Source organism: Cyprinodon tularosa, unplaced genomic scaffold, assembly GCF_016077235.1.
Source record: "Cyprinodon tularosa strain WSP-4 unplaced genomic scaffold, ASM1607723v1 ctg213, whole genome shotgun sequence".
Classification (NCBI taxonomy): Eukaryota; Metazoa; Chordata; class Actinopteri; order Cyprinodontiformes; family Cyprinodontidae; genus Cyprinodon; species Cyprinodon tularosa.
The window spans coordinates 747,501-764,399 of NW_024038792.1; the positions used below are offsets into that span (position 1 = coordinate 747,501).

Below are 16,899 nucleotides of genomic sequence, written 5' to 3' on the forward strand. Positions count from 1 at the left end.
GAATGTTGGCGCTGTTATCAAAGGATTGCAAAAGGCAGCCAAAGAAAATACCTGTCGGGTTTGATTGTATCAAATAGTCAGAATCCTGCTATCCTATTTAAAATTATTAACTCTGTTCTAAACGATTCACATAGTGGCTTTATGGAGACCTCACCTGCTGCATGTGAAAACTTCTTACACTTTTTTGATGAGAAAGTTGCTTCTATTAGGGCCCAGATTATCCCCTCTTCTTATGATCCTTCAGTTGTGGTGCCTTGTTCTGGTGTTTTCCACAGCTTTGAATGTGTGAACTTGCAATTATTGCAGGAGGTGGTTAATCACTTAAGGCCAACTGGTTCTCCAGATGATGTTATTTCGCCCCAATTATTTAAAGAAGCTTTCTCTGCTATAGGTCCTTCTGTCCTTGCTCTTGTAAATAGTAGCTTGTCCTCAGGCGTTGTTCCTAACGCTCTGAAGCATGCAGTTCTGCAGCCTCTACTTAAGAAACCAGCTTTGGATCCTACTGTTCTGGCAAATTATCGACCTATCTCTAAATTGCCTTTTATTTCAAAAATTCTTGAGAAGGTAGTCTGTAATCAGCTAATGGCCTATCTTAATGAACATAATGTATTAGAGGTTTTTCAGTCTGGTTTTAAACCATTTCATAGCACAGAGTCAGCCCTTTTAAAAGTTTTTAATGATATACTTTTAGCAACTGATTCAGGTGACGTTGTTGTTTTGGTGCTGTTGGATTTATCATCTGCTTTTGACACAGTTGATCATGTCATTTTACTTTCCCGTCTGGAACAGTGGGTGGGCGTCGGTCACATAGCTCTAGATTGGTTTAGATCATATTTGGCTGAACGTACTTTTTGTGTCTGTCTTGATGGCCATAGGTCCCCCTCTGCTCCACTGTCGTGTGGTGTCCCACAGGGCTCAGTTCTAGGCCCGCTCCTTTTCTCACTTTACCTTCTTCCGCTCGGCTCTATTTTAAGAAAACATGGGATTGCCTTTCACTGCTATGCAGATGACACACAGATATACTTACCGCTAAAGAATGTAAACTCCACCTCTCTTCGGTCTCTGTTTTTATGTCTTGAAGATGTGAAGGCCTGGGTGGCCCTAAATTTTTTAAAACTCAATGAGGACAAGACGGACGTAATGATCTTTGGCAGATCCACTGCTGATTCCGTGACTAGTCTTGGCTCCTTGGCTCAGTACGTTAAGCCGGTTATTACAAATTTAGGGGTTAAGATGGATGCTGGTCTTAAAATGGAAGCGCACATCAGAGCCGTTATAAAGTCCAGCTTTTTCCACTTAAGGCAGCTAGCAAAAGTAAAACCCATTCTTTCCAGACAGCATTTCGAAACAGTGATCCATGCATTTGTGACGACACGGCTGGATTACTGTAACTCACTTTATACAGGGGTCAGCGACTTGTATATTTCTCATCTTCAGAGGGTTCAAAATGCTGCTGCACGTCTTTTAACAGGTACACGAAAATTCGACCACATTTCCCCTGTTTTAGCTTCCTTACACTGGCTGCCAGTACATTTTAGGATTAATTTTAAAATTCTTTTATTTGTTTTTAAAACTCTTAATGGCCTTGCTCCTTCTTATCTGTCTGAGCTGTTACATTCTTATACACCCTCCCGTTCCCTCAGGTCAGCTGATCAGTTGCTTCTGAGGGTCCCAAAGACGAAATGCAAGCTCAGAGGGGACCGTGCTTTTTCTGTGGCAGCTCCTAAGCTGTGGAACGATCTGCCTCTGAGCATAAGACAGGCCTCTTCTCTTGCTGTTTTTAAGTCCCTTCTTAAGACTCATCTTTTTTCCTTGGCTTTTGACACAATTTGAGACGTTTTACTTTGTTTTATTCTTTTTGTATACTAATATGTATTTTACACTCGTTTTTTCTCTATTTTATAATTTTATTGTATTTTATGATTGTGTACAGCACTTTGGTCCTGTTCGGTGTATAAAGTGCTTCATAAATAAAGTTGGTATGGTATGGTATGGTATGGATGATGGATGGATGGATGGATGACGGATGGAAGGATGGATGGATGGAAGGATGGATGGATGATGGATGGATGGATGGATGGAAGGATGGATGGATGATTGATGGATGGATGGATGGATGGAAGGATGGATGGATGGATGGATGATGGATGGATGGATGGATGGATGGAGGGATGGATGATGGATGGATGGATGGATGGATGACGGATGGAAGGATGGATGGATGGATGGATGATGGATGGATGGATGGATGGATGTATGATGGATGGATGGATGGATGGATGGATGGATGGATGGATCAGTGGATGGATGGATGGATGGATGGATGGATGGATGATGGATGGATGGATGGATGGATGATGGATGGATGGATGACGGATGGATGGATGGATGATGGGTGGATGATGGATGGATGGATGGAAGGATGGGTGGATCAGTGGATGGATGGATGGATGATGGATGGATGGATGAATGGATCAGTGGATGGATGGATGGATGGATGGATGAATGGATCAGTGGATGGATGGATGGATGGATGATGGATGGATGGATGATGGATGGATGGATGACGGATGGATGGATGGATGGATCAGTGGATGGATGGATGGATGGATGATGGATGGATGGATGATGGATGGATGGATGACGGATGGATGGATGGATGATGGGTGGATGGATGGATGACGGATGGAAGGATGGATGGATGGAAGGATGGATGGAAGATGGATGGATGGATGGAAGGATGGGTGGATCAGTGGATGGATGGACGGATGGATGGATGATGGATGGATGAATGGATCAGTGGATGGATGGATGGATGGATGGATGGATGGATGGATGATGGATGGATGGATGATGGATGGATGGATGACGGATGGATGGATGGATGGATGATGGGTGGATGATGGATGGATGGATGGATGACGGATGGAAGGATGGATGGATGGAAGGATGGATGGAGGATGGATGGAAGGATGGGTGGATCAGTGGATGGATGGATGGATGGATGGATGGATGGATGGATCAGTGGATGGATGGATGGATGGATGGATGGATGATGGATGGATGGATGGAAGGATGGGTGGATGGATGGATGGATGGATGGATGGATGGATGGATGGAAGGATGGATGGATGGATGGATGATGGATGGATGGATGAATGATGGATGGATGGATGGATGGAAGGATGGATGGATGGATGGATGATGGATGGATGAATGATGGATGGATGGATGAATGGATCAGTGGATGGATGGATGGATGGATGGATGATGGATGGATGGATGAATGGATCAGTGGATGGATGGATCAGTGGATGGATGGATGGATGGATCAGTGGATGGATGGATGGATGGATGATGGATGGATGGATGAATGGATCAGTGGATGGATGGATGGATGGATGGATGGATGGATCAGTGGATGGATGGAAGGATGGATGGATGATGGATGGATGGATGGATGGATCAGTGGATGGATGGATGGATGGATGGATGATGGGTGGATGGATGGATGGATGGATCAGTGGATGGATGGATGGATGGATGGATGGATGATGGGTGGATGGATGGATGGATGGATCAGTGGATGGATGGATGGATGGATGATGGGTGGATGGATAGATGGATGGATCAGTGGATGGATGGATGGATGGATGATGGATGGATGGATGGATGGATGGATGGATCAGTGGATGGATGGATGGATGGATGATGGATGGATGGATGGATGGATCAGTGGATGGATGGATGGATGGATGATGGATGGATGGATGGATCAGTGGATGGATGGATGGATGGATGGATGGATCAGTGGATGGATGGATGGATGGATGGATGATGGATGGATGGATGGATGGATGGATCAGTGGATGGATGGATGGATGGATGGATGGTATGACCTACAAACCTCTCCCTGGGTATCAAGGCATACATCTAAGTCTCTCTCTTTGTCTTTTCTTCCTCTCATTGGTCAGTTGATTAAAGAACCCATTACCCACTGGAAGCCACTCTATCTATCCATTCACTCTATCGCTCTATATGAGAAAGTCTGAGCACACACACTTAGACACACAACGTTACACACTCACCCCCTATGACAGGTAACAAATGAAAAGCCTGAGTAAGATGAATACGCATCTCCATAAACACATTTTACTGCACATGCTGGCTCTGACTCTAACTCCTCAGTCCCACCTACACAGTTTTGTTTTCATTTTAATTTTATGACTAATTTGGAGGCAGTCATGATTTAAAATTACACAAACAAGATGTGAAGGCTATTTTTCAGGATTTATTTTATCGGTAATGGTTTCTAACTTGATCACGCTTCTTTTGTGCTTGACTGTGCAGTCTTTGTGTGTCATGGCTTTCTGTCTTCCTCGAGTTTCCAGGGAAACTTGGGAGGGAAAAATTGTGCCTGGGCAAAGATAACTTCATCCATGGGTTGGATATTGGCTAAGAGCAGTAGAAATTTCCAAGGCTGATGCAAAAATTGAGATGCATCTGCTTGGAATTGTATTTATAAAATGACACAAACATAGAACGTTAAACTGGGCCAGGGTGTCATGATCGAGGTGTTGATGGCTGGCCTAATTGCTCATTTCATTCACCTGTCTAACTCTGCCCTGTTTCTCATCACTGCTCATCTGATCCACCTGCTCCTACTTCTAGTTAAACTGCTTGGTCCCGGTCATCAGTGCCAGATCATTCTTTGGTGAGAGTTTTCTAGCATTACTAATAGTGTTCTAATTGGCTGATTTTGACCCGTTTCGGTCTTCCGACCTTTGTACCTGCCGACCCCAGTTCTGATCTGTTTGCCTGACCTGTTTTTTTTATTTTTTTGGATTCTTCAGTATCCAGTACTCTCTTGTCAGCTGTCTGTCAGATTTCAACTTCGTTCTCTCGGGGTAACGGTCTGAACTCTAAACCAGAGTTACCTGCCTCTGACGCCCTAGCCTTGTCTTGTCTGTCTTGTCTGAATACTGGGTCCCTTTGTTCTGAGTCATTACACAGGGACATTAAATTTCCCATTTTTAATGTAATTTGATCTTAATTTTTAATATGACTAAGAACATTGAGCACAAACCAGGACAACCTAAACTTAGTTGAAGAGCTTATAAAGACAAAGAGCTAACAACATAAAGTAGCACCGAAACCAGGCAAACATTTTACCAGTGTGTCAATATTTAGGAAATCAATTCATCAGGTGCTTTTATTTCTGTTTTTTCCTCAGTTTTTAGAGCAGTTAAAGTACAGTTATTTTAATTGCTCAAAATATTGCACATACAGTGTGGCATTTAAACACATTCCCCCGAAACCGACAGCTGTATTTTCTTTAAGGTTAATGTATGCAAATACACATTCTTCTTCTCAATGAGACATTTTTACCTTTTTTTTTGCCACCATTGTAGTCCTTGGCAACTGCACTGGTTTTTAAATGGTGCCCTAGCTAATCCCCACCTCTAAAGATAAATCACCAATAATGGCTATTAAGTGTTTTTAGTAATACGTAATTATTTTCTTGTGTAGTGTAATCGTTTTTACACTTTTACTTCACTTAACCTCTGCTCCTCTTGATTCTGCATTTGATCTGCTTTAGAGCAATGTCTTTCATGTGAGAATAGAAAAAGATTTTGAAAATTATTCATTTTCTGGTAGAGCAAATGGTACAGAAATCAGTGCTAGCAGTTAGATACAACAAGCACGCAGTCAGCTGTCCGAGGGCCACATTCTCTGGGCTGCTCTAGCTTTTTAAATGACTGGACTCACTTCCTGCCAGACTGTGAGTACTCCTTACTGAATCAATGAAACAAAAACTTTGTTTGTCACAAAGGGTCTTATCTGTTAACAACATATGTTTCCTATTAACATGTACCAACTGGTAAGTGAGCTTTGCGTGCACTCATAGAAACAACCATGTTCCAAATCTCCACCACTCCCCACTTTCCTTTCATTAAAGAATCTACAAGAACTCATGCCAGTAAAACATGAGCTCATTGTAATCTGCTGTACAATCCAGGGCTTGACTACAATGAATTGTCTAACAGCAAAGACTACATTCAGCCTCATCAAACAGGACTGGTTTGTTTCAAGCACAGAATCTCCATCATACAAGTTTAGACTTTGACTAGACCAGTTAGAACTGATTAATTCTATGCTTAACTGATGCTACAGAAGTCTCCTCATCTATTAATTAATTTCAATTCAGTTTATTTCTATTGCGCCAAATACACAACACGTCATCTCAAGGCACTTTACAGTTCAACCAGATCATCCAGTCAGATTCATTCAACGTTTTCTATATAAGGAAAACCAGTTGATTGCATTGACTCATTGACTCTTCAGCAATCCCTCACACTAAGCATGCTTGTAGCGACAGTGGAGAGGAAAAGCTCCCTTTGAACAGGAAGAAACCTCCAGCAGGACCAGGCTCAGTGTGAGCGGCCATCTGCTGAGGCCCACTGGGGTTCAAGGAGACAGAAGCAGAGATACAGAAAGCAGCTGTAAAAGGCGGCCCCGTCCAGGAAACACACAGCCAGGCAGATGAGCTCCAAGCCAGCTTCCATGTCAGAGGATGAAGAGAGCACATCCAGCCAGTCACAGTCAGAGAAACAGGACCACACAGGAAAACAGGCCGATCTCCAGCATCTATAAACAAGAGTGTTGATGGAAGCAGCACAGCTGATGTTTCTCTCCAGGATGGAGTCACAGCCAAACAGGAACAGACGAGGCAGTATTAGTGCTTATTGAACCCTTAGAGTAACTTTGGTTCCTTGGAAGGTCCACAATTATGTCTTCCCAGCGAGCAAAAATGTATTGAAAAGACGACATGATATACTTCCCAGCGCCTGCATTTGATTGAAAAGTAAAATTTTCAGATCGTTGAAAAGACATTGAAAACCCAGTTTAAATTATGATTTTTATGATTTTATTGTATTTTCATAAAATTATTAATTGCATTTAATACTGAAAATCATTGATGTAACATCAAAAGATTACAAGGTGGGGTTATTAAAAAAGAAGAAGAAATCCCAACAAAGCTTACAGTGGGATCCGTTTCTTTCTTTAATCTCATTTTTGTATCTTTACAAAGATGTAAACGCTTTAAATAAAGCGTTTTCCTCATTTTCCTCTCTTTCTCATTACAGGAGGAGGGAGACTCCAGATTCTACTGTGAGCTGTGCAACAAGCAGTATGTGAGACAGCAGCAGTACGAGAACCATATCAACTCCTATGACCACAATCACAAGCAGGTGAGTTTAACAAGGCGCTCAGAGGCCTTCTTCATCCTGCTAAGCAGTAGTGTGGATTTGTTATAAACCACACTGTGAAACAGGACTCTAGCCTCTGACCACCAACAAATTACAGAGCCTTGCTGAAGTACTCAAACTGTTGAACTATTCCCCCATTTTATCAGATTCAAAAAATATTTATATAATATAATTTATTGAGATTGTATTTGTTTGGACAAAAAGTGAGTTGTTCATAATTGCAAAGTTTAGTTAAAGCTAAATGCTTTTTCTATGCATAAAACTTAAAAAAATGTGCAAAGCTTTGTAATCACCTGCTTGGTAAATGGATATGACCTAATTTTGGCTTAAAAGGACAGTATTTAATGGTTACAGGGATTTACTGACATAAGTGTTATAAATATATATGTATAATCACCTATGAACTAAACGTCTCAGTCTTTATGTTTGCGCTTGCCTTAGACATTGCTGGTTATAATTACATGTGAGTCGGTTTCCATTTGTCGAGGCAGACATCTTTGCACTACGGCAGCACAGAGCTGATCAAGTAGTGACTATAGAGATCGCCATTACGCTGGCATGGGACTGTAGCAAGTTAGGCCTATATATAAATCCTACATAGACTAAAAGGGTACTTTTATAAAATGTTCAAGACCACAATCAGGCACCGCCTTGTTATTATGAAGACGACCAATTTAAATCCCTGGTTGTTGCATGTTTTTTCTTCCTCTGAGCAGACTTGCATCTTTCCCCTGCACAGGGTCCATGTTTATTTGGCTCAGAGTGCCCAAAACAGGGGGACAAATCACCTGGGGTCCATTTTCAGTAGCAGGTTTAACAAACTCAGATTCAAATCCGCAATTCTAAATTGATCTAGCCTAACGACGGGAACTCTGAATTTTCAGTTTTACAACAGCTGCAATGAATTAGTTCAATCAACTTTACCTAGCTCCACTCAGAGTTAAATATGTGCGTAACAAGTTCGAAAAGCCATTATCAGTGGAGGCCGATTCGACGAGTCATCATGACAACAGGCAACAGGAAGTGCCTATTTCACCCCACCGGGACTAGAGGTTTTAATGAAGAAATAAAAAAAAAATGGAGAATGTGTTGGTGACACAAAGACAGAGAAACAGCGCTACAGATGCAAAGGAGGAGGAGTAGAAGTTTGCTGCTAGAGTTAATACGTAGGTTAAATGAAGTGGTCTACGGCAGGCCGTGTTTACATTTATTTTAGATCACTAAAATAAGATTCTTCCTGATCTAAATAACACTCCTAGACTGAGCTGTAATAATATGTTTTCTAAATTACATTTTTTGCAGCAGAAAATTTCAGAAAGTAAAAAAAAATAAATTATACCAGTCTACTGGACCTAGTGAATGATTCTTTTTATTTTATGCACAAAACTGATAAAAATCAGATTAAATCAGGAAATAAAACAACGTGACTGGCTCTAAGGAGAGCAGAGACACAGGGCACTCTGTGTTTACTGAACAAAACCTGCTCCTGACCAGGTTAGCAAGGGGAGAATGTTATCATGGGGACTGAAGCAGAGGTTGGTAAACTCTGTATGTTCAACGGAAACCTGAGTGTTTCCCATATTTCAATGTTTAGAAGACTAATTCAGTAAACCTGCTTTGTGAAATGGAACGCCTGGATGACAGAGGTAAGGTGAGACAGTGTTCCTGAGCTCAGGCAGCAGCGCAGGGGAATCAATGTGAGAACAGGGACTGAGAGAGCCCCTTGACCAGTACCAGCTGGCCGGTTTTACCACCTTAGACTTAGACAAATTGTATTGTCATTTCGTATACACAGAGTGTATACAAAACGAAATTTCATTTAGTAAAGCCTAGCTCAGACAGTAAATGAATATTTCCTTTCCATAAAGTGCAGCAGTGATCAAATGTAAACGCTGTGTGTGTGTGCTTTTGCTGCATGTCTCTCCCCCTCTCTCATACCCCCTTTCCTGTCAGCCTACTGTCCAAAAAACGAGCCACTAGTGCGATAAAACCCCCCAAAACAAACAGTGTGGGAAAGAAAAAACGGTGCAAAAAAACGTTTTCATTAAGGATCAGGAAGCGATCAGGAAGCGAATCGAGTTGATGGGAACATGGATGTTAGCCTGGGTGCCATTCCGAACTTAGTCCCGCCCACAACGTTTGAGGTCGGGAAGTTCGGTCTGGCATTGCTCAACAGTAGCGCGAGTATGCTCGCACAATATCTGGCGGGCCAATCAAATTGTCAGGGCGGGCTTTATACGATGATGGACAGATGATCAACAGTAACGTAATCAACCACGTCACCAAAGCGCGCATGGGTGACAACAACAATGGCTGCCGCTGGAGAGTTGAGGTGAGTAGATTCTGCTATTAGGTCTGTTCTAGAAGATATCGACAGCAAATTAATTTTAAAAGAGGAACAGAGAAACGCGACCAACGCAATTGTTGAAAGAAAGATGTTTTTGGCGTCCTTCCTACGGGATTCGGCAAAAGTTTAATTTATCAGCTGGCTCCCTTGGTCGCTTAACATATGTCACGCACTCCGTTGCTCTAGTTGGTTGTAGGTCTATCCAATTGAGTGCAGAGGCATTTTTTTTCCTGGTTCGTTCGAAACACGCCCCATAATCACAGCTCTATGGAGCAGTGTCAGACTCATATTGTGACTAGAATTGAGTAGGACTACGTCAGGCTACATGGATGTAGCTTTAACATAAGTTCAGGCGTCAATCAGTACTTTTACTTTTATGAATCTTTTTTTTACACTGGTGTCTGTACTTTTACTATTGCGAAGAATGTAAGTACTGCTCTGTGTCAATGAGTCTAAAAAAATCCCAGTTCATTTCCATTACATTTTGGACAAAAACTAAGAAGCTAAACATTCAGTCTGGTTTATATTTCTAGTTCTCCTAAGATTTGTGTTATTTACTGCATATAAACCTAAGAAATCAAAGAATAAAGTGAGTGCATCTATAATACTTTTTTTTTGTCATCTCTTTCTTTACCATTTTAAGATCTGTTCAGCCTTAGGTCACCAACCTTACCATGGTTTGTTGAAAGTGGAGGACTGGAGAGCTGGGAACAGCGGCTCTGATCTTTTCAAAACTATAGAGATGACCATGGGAGGCTTGCATTTGCCACAATTATCATTTGTTCACTTGCACACCAATGAAAGAGCCATAACATTTTTCATAGTTGGTGGCCTGTCAGAGTTATTAGGGGTTTTTTTTAAGGACAAGAAGCATTTAGGGCACATTGTTGCAGACTGCAACATTTACAGGAAATGGATTTTCTGGCAGTAATTTTCTGCGGCCTGCACATATCCAGCTCTGCCAGCGGCAAAAAGTTGTCGGCCAGTTGTCTTTTTTGGGAATCATTTTTGAAAAAGCTACACATCATTCAAACTGTTTTTGCTTTTTCTGAAAGATGAGAATGTTGTGATTGTTTTGTGTTTGAGATAAAGGAGGATTGTTTAGCCTCTAGATTTACATCTTACAGGACAACCAGAGAAATACAACATCTGGTATATTGTTATAGAAGATATTCAAAAGAAAAGTATTTAAAAGGAAAAAGTGTTTTAATTGATAAAGTCGTTTTCCTTCTCATTTTTGCCTTTTTTACCCACTACAAAGTTTTGTATCATTGAAAATAACAAAACATAGCAAACATAGACTATCATAGACATAGGCCGTTTCTCAATATGCGTTCTTGAGCGTTCTCGTGTGCTCGTGACACGTCATCAGCCTCAGCCTGAGTACCGTTCCAATTCTCGAGAACGCACCAAATCCTCGGATGTTGTTCTCGCCCCGCCCTCTTTATCGAGCATGCATCAGAGCAGACTTGTGCGTTCTTCAGACTGACCGCTTCCCCAGAATGCCCCGCGGCTGCAGCTTCATTCCAGACAGCGCTCACAGTGTTAAGTTAAACATTCCCTTTTCTGCTGCTGTTGTTCTTCAAAAGTAAGTTTTGAAATCGTTTGAGGCGATAACATTATACATTTAAGCCTCCCTGTGTGGCCTGTTTACAGAGTTAGTGCGAAATTACAAAAAAAAGTCCGACGTTGAGCGGACCAGAGTGACCAGCAGACCTCCGAGGGTAACCGCAGCCAGGGCTAAATTTACCCCGTCTGTAGTGCACTTCTCTCGGTCTAGTTATGTGTGAACTACTGCTCGTTCTGATGGCGGTTTTTTGCTTTAATTCGGCCAAACGTCCATTTGTTTTGTGTTTATCTGACTGAGGTAATTTTTTAAAATGTTTTTTAAGCTTTAGAAATAAAAAATATTGTTTTCAAAATGTTTTGTGTAGGGAATAAATAGTTCTGACTGTTAAAGAAATGCTAAAGAACGTTGCATGTGATGACGTCACGAGTACGCTTCTGTTCCAATATAGATATGTGCTTGCGTACTCGCGTTCTCGTGAATTGAGAAACGACCATAGACTATGATACCATAGACTATCCAACGCCCCCTGCAACCCCCCCCCCCCCCCCCCCCCCGGCCCTCTTTGAAAAACTACAACTGCTAGCAAGTTGGAAGTTTTATAGCAGTAACTGTTTTGGTGTGTTTAAGGGTACACCTCAGAGTCTAAATCGGAGTCCATTGTGGCCTTAGACCTTCTTTTCTCTCTTAAGTAGTCTCTTTGGTATAACAGCAATTTTAATTTATTTATTTTTTTTATTGCTGCATATCAATTCATTGTTAGTTGAACAATAAGTTCATTTAATTTTAGATTAAATAATCAACACCCTACATCTCTACTTAATGTCAGAATCAGAACAGTAGTATCCAGCACTCAAGGAGGACAAACAGTTTGAAACATCTATAGAAAGCTGAACCAAAGTGAGGAACGTCAGAGTCAAAGGCAGGAACCTCTGCAGGAGGAGAGAAACGGTTAGTGACAAAGCCTTTCTGGAAGTGGATGGTAATGAACGTGGGAGTCACTAATCAGGTCTTATAGTTCAGTCTATTGTCAGAGCCATGAGGTCAAAGATCCAGTGAGGTGTCAAACAGGAAGAGCTCCGGCAGGAGTCAAAAATCAAAGAGATGAGACAGACACAGGCAGGCTCAGAGGTCGAGGGGCAGAACAGATCAGGATCGGGTAATTAGAATACGGGAACTCTATAATACTTCTCACCAATGACTCAAAAATAATCTGGCACTGATGACGGGTCTGAAGGCTGGTTAAATAGAGACTAAAGCAGGTGGATCAGATAATCAGGTTATGAGAACTGGGTGGAGCTAAGAAGGTGGATGAAATGAGTAATCAGAGCAAGTATCAGTGCCGAGATCATAAAATTTAAATCTAATCAAATACAGATTTCAACTCCAAAATGCAGCAACGGCATTATGAGTCATGACCAGCACCAGAGATGGCAAAAGTATTCACTTTCCGTACTTGAGTAAAAGTACAGATACTTGTGTTAAAAAATACTCTGGTAAAAGTGGAAGTACTGATTAAACTTCTTTACTCAAGTAAAAGTAACAAAGTACAGGCTTGTAAATTTACTTAAAGTATAAAAGTAAAAGTAGAAACCACTTTTTTCATGCCGTTGCCTACATTTTAAATGGATGTCTGCCAATAGGACTAGATCTCCGTTGTGTTCATTTTCAATCATCTCGTCGTCCATGCTACTATGCTAACGCCACCGCCACCAAGCTGCAATGATTTGCCGCCAATGAATACCGCCGAATCTGTCGATTCATCTTGTAGTGGTGCGTCAAATACAACGTAGATTCCCATCCAATTAGATTGAATTTGGTATTGATGACGTGAAAAATAATAACGGTAACTCCATTGAAATGATTCAAAACTAAAGTAACGAGCCAATTTTTAAAAATGTAAGGAGTAGAAAGTACAGATATTTGTGTAAAAATGTAATGAGTAGAAGTAAAAAGTCGCCATAAAAATAAGTAGTAAAGTAAAGTAAAAATATCAGAAATATCTACTTGAGTACAGTAACGAAGTATTTGTACTTCGTTACTTCCCATCTCTGACCAGCACAATCCGCAAGAAGTCTGCCCCAGTGGCATTAGTTTTACTTATACCTGATGCCAAAGTTAGTTTATTGAATCCAAGATGACATACAGTTTAACCTATTTAGTAAATTTCTGTGACTGATTCTTACAATGATGCTCAGTCATATTACCTGTGTTGCTTTTTTCTGGCTGAAATTGTCGAAATGCAAGAAGGACAACCGTATTCCTCCCTCGTTTAATTTATAGAGCTTGCAGTTTTATAGGGATGCATGGAGGATGAAGCTACTGCAGCTCCTAACTACCTAAGCAATCTCAGTACCAAGAAAAGCTTACTGTATATTGTGTACATTGCAGGTTCTTTTTTTTTATTTAATTTTGTTCGATCTGAGTTAAATGTGCTGCATTTTGAGATATTTGAACCTACTTCATGTAGGCTGACAGATTCTATTTTAGCACTTTATCTAATGTACAGATCTCAAACTAAACATTAATTTATTAACATCAGCCAAATTTGAGTTGTCAAACTCTTCATGATTTTAAAAATGGAGCAATTAGCTTTTACCAATCGTACAATATGTTTAAATGTTCGATTCAATATTGATATCAGAAATAAGTCCGATATGAGCCAAAAACTAAGATCAGATATCTTGCAATCTAAGACCTCTTATATTGGCATTCTAATAGAAATACTGCTTCTGTTTAGCCATAATACAAAAGAGGTTTTTCATGAAGATTCTATACCAGCCTATCTCTGAGCTTCCATCTGCAGACACAAAGGGCGTTATCATCATTGCTCAGGATTTTAACCAGGCTAACTTGAAGACCCTGGATGAAGGGGAAGGTAAAGAATTTGCCAAAAGCACAGAACTCAGCTTTCAAGTCTGGTGATAGGGAGGCCGTGAGGACAGCGCATGCCAACTTGAACCGTGCCATCAGATCAGTGAAGCCAGCAACACCAGGAGGATGTGACAATTGCATATACTATTTCTAAATGAACTAAACACTTCTTTGGAAGGTTTGAGGCACTAAACAGCCTCCAGCAATGAAAGCCATACCACATCCGGGAGAGGAGGTACTCAACCTTGACACAGCTGATGTGTGGAAGACTCTAAGGACAGTAAACCCAAGGAAGGCCCCAGGGCCTGATAACATACCTGGGCGGTTGTATAAGGAGTGTGCAGATCAGCTGGCTGGTGTCCTCACAGACATCTTTAACACCTTGCTGGACCAATCCATAGTGCCAGCAAGCTTCAAGTCTGCCTCCATTATTCCGTTCCCAAAGAAGCCTCAGGTCACCTCCCTCAATGATTACCAGCCTGTCGCACTGACTCCCATCATGATGAAGTGCTTCCAAAGGCTGGTTAAAGAACACATCCTCTAAAGTCTGCCGCCAACATTCGACCCGTTCCAGTTCGCCTACCGACGGAACCGCTCCACTGAGGACGCCATCTCTGCTGCTCTCCACCTGAGCCTGGCACACCTGGAGGAGAAGAACACCCACGTGCAGCTGCTGTTCCTGGACTTCAGTTCAGCTTTCAACACCATCATCCAACAGCATCTGATGGGCAAACTGGAACAGCTGGGCTTCAATACACCCCTCCGCTATCGGCTGCTAGACTTCCTCACCAACAGACCTCAGTCAGTCTGGGTCGGACAGAACACAGAACAGCACAGGCTCCCCTCAGGGCTGCGTCCTGAGCCCCCTGCTGTTCACCCTGATGACACATGACTGCGTCCCCAGGTTTACCACCAATCACATGGTGAAGTTTGAAGACAAGACAACAACAACCTAGACTACAGAGAGGAGGTGGAGCAGCTGGTGGGCTGGTGCAGAGATAACAGCCTGATCCTGAACCTGGAGAAGACGAAGGAGATCCTCATTGACTTCAGGAAGAACCGGTCTAACCACGCTCCACTGGTCATCAACAGCTTAGCTGTAGAGGTGGTCAGCAGCACCAAATTCCTGGTGGTGAACATCACAGACAACCTCAAAACGGCACAAAAGCGCTTGTACTTCCGGGGGGGATGAGGAGAGCCCACCTTCCCCCACCCAACCTCTCCACCTTCTCCAGAAGCACCATAGAGAGTTTTCTGACCAGCTGTCTCACTGTGTGGTGTGAAGGCTGCAGCACCTCAGACTGGAGGAAAGTGAGAACAGCAGAGAGGATCATGGGGGCTCCTCTTCCCTCCATTAAAGACATTTCATCCCAGCGCTGCGTGTCCCGAGCCCGTGACATCATCTATGACTCCTCACCCCCCCACCATGGACTGTTCTCCCTGCTGCTCTCTGAGAAGAGGCTTCACAGCATTCACTGCAGGACCAGCAAGTTCTGCAACAGCTTCTTCCCCACCGCAATCAGACTGATGAACTGTTGCAGTCAGATGTTGAAGTCTAAATCATGTCACAGACTCTGCATCACACTGATGCACCAAACCAAAATACTTCATATTTGCACCATATATATTAATGCTCTGAACTTCCATATCAATGCATTTGCACAATGTTTTTTTTCCCCCACCCTGTTTACATTTGACCACTGCTGCACTTTATGGAATGGAAATGCTAATTTCACTTGTAAGCTGCTGCTCATTCACTGTCTGAATGTATATTCTCTGTGTATACACAATGACAGTAAAAGTTGTCTTAAGTTTTTAAGTTAATGTAACCTATTCGTTGAGGATTGGCGACTGTTTTCATAACTATTGTTTTTGACTAGCCTCTTTGTTCAAGTAATATGGCTGATCGAGTCTTTTGTAGGATTCAAGCTGACATGGTATCGGATCTATATTGGTATTGGTCAGTGCTTAAAGCTGCAGTTTCAGTATCACATCAGAAATAGAAAAAAATGTATAAGGACATCCCTGGGATGAAATAATTTGACTTTTTTCATTTCTTCGTTTTGTCTTTGTCTAATAATGAACTATGATGATCTCATGGGTATCAATGATCAGATGCTAAACCTCGCAGCTACTGCTGTTTGTCAGCCATTCTGAACAGACCTGCAGGCCAGATGGAGGCAAAACATGATGATCTTTTGTTTTGTTGACTTTGGCCCTTTGGCTTCTCCAGCAGCCATTCATACTAAGTTTATTAAAAGGAAGATGAACTTAATAAGTGTAACCCTGGATTACGGGTAGTTTCTGAGCAGAGGCATGCAGAGTGCCCTTGGACCTGTTTGCCTTATTTTTGATAAATTAGAAAATTCTATGTACAGAAATCTCATTACTAATAAAGTCAAATCCTAATAAATATCTGCAAAACAGTGAACTGATTTTACATTTAATAATGCATTTGCTCATTAATTCCTACATAACACAGCTGTGCAGTAAATTCCACACAAATGCTACAGTAAGCCTACAGTATAATTAACAAAGCAATTTAATTTGCAGCTTAAGGGGGGAGGGGGGTCTTTAAAGTGCCCGTGCCCAAGGGCTCATCGTCTCATAATCAGCTTGTGTGCTGCATGGTTTCATGTTTGATTGATGAATATCTAAACTCTTTTCTAAGCCAAGGCTGCTGACACCATGTAAAGTATGAAGAGGAACAGATTCTAAGCCACTACTTCTGTTTAACCCTGTCACCTAGGCGAACAGGGCTGTTTAACCGCTGAATAGATTTCCTATTTCATTTGACTTTTGAGCAGCAAAAAAATGCGATGGTGGGATTAATCATCCAG

The 16,899-nt window shown here is 41.8% G+C and overlaps 1 protein-coding gene across 1 annotated transcript in view; it reads left to right on the top strand.

Annotated features, from left to right (window-relative positions):
• LOC119783900 overlaps window positions 1-16,899 on the top strand; it is a 151,515-nt gene that overhangs the window by 104,072 nt on the left and 30,544 nt on the right. Inside the window, exon 2 of the mRNA XM_038285634.1 lies at window positions 7,149-7,253. Coding sequence (XP_038141562.1) covers window positions 7,149-7,253 — 105 coding nt within the window. The remainder of the gene's footprint in view (window positions 1-7,148; window positions 7,254-16,899) is intronic.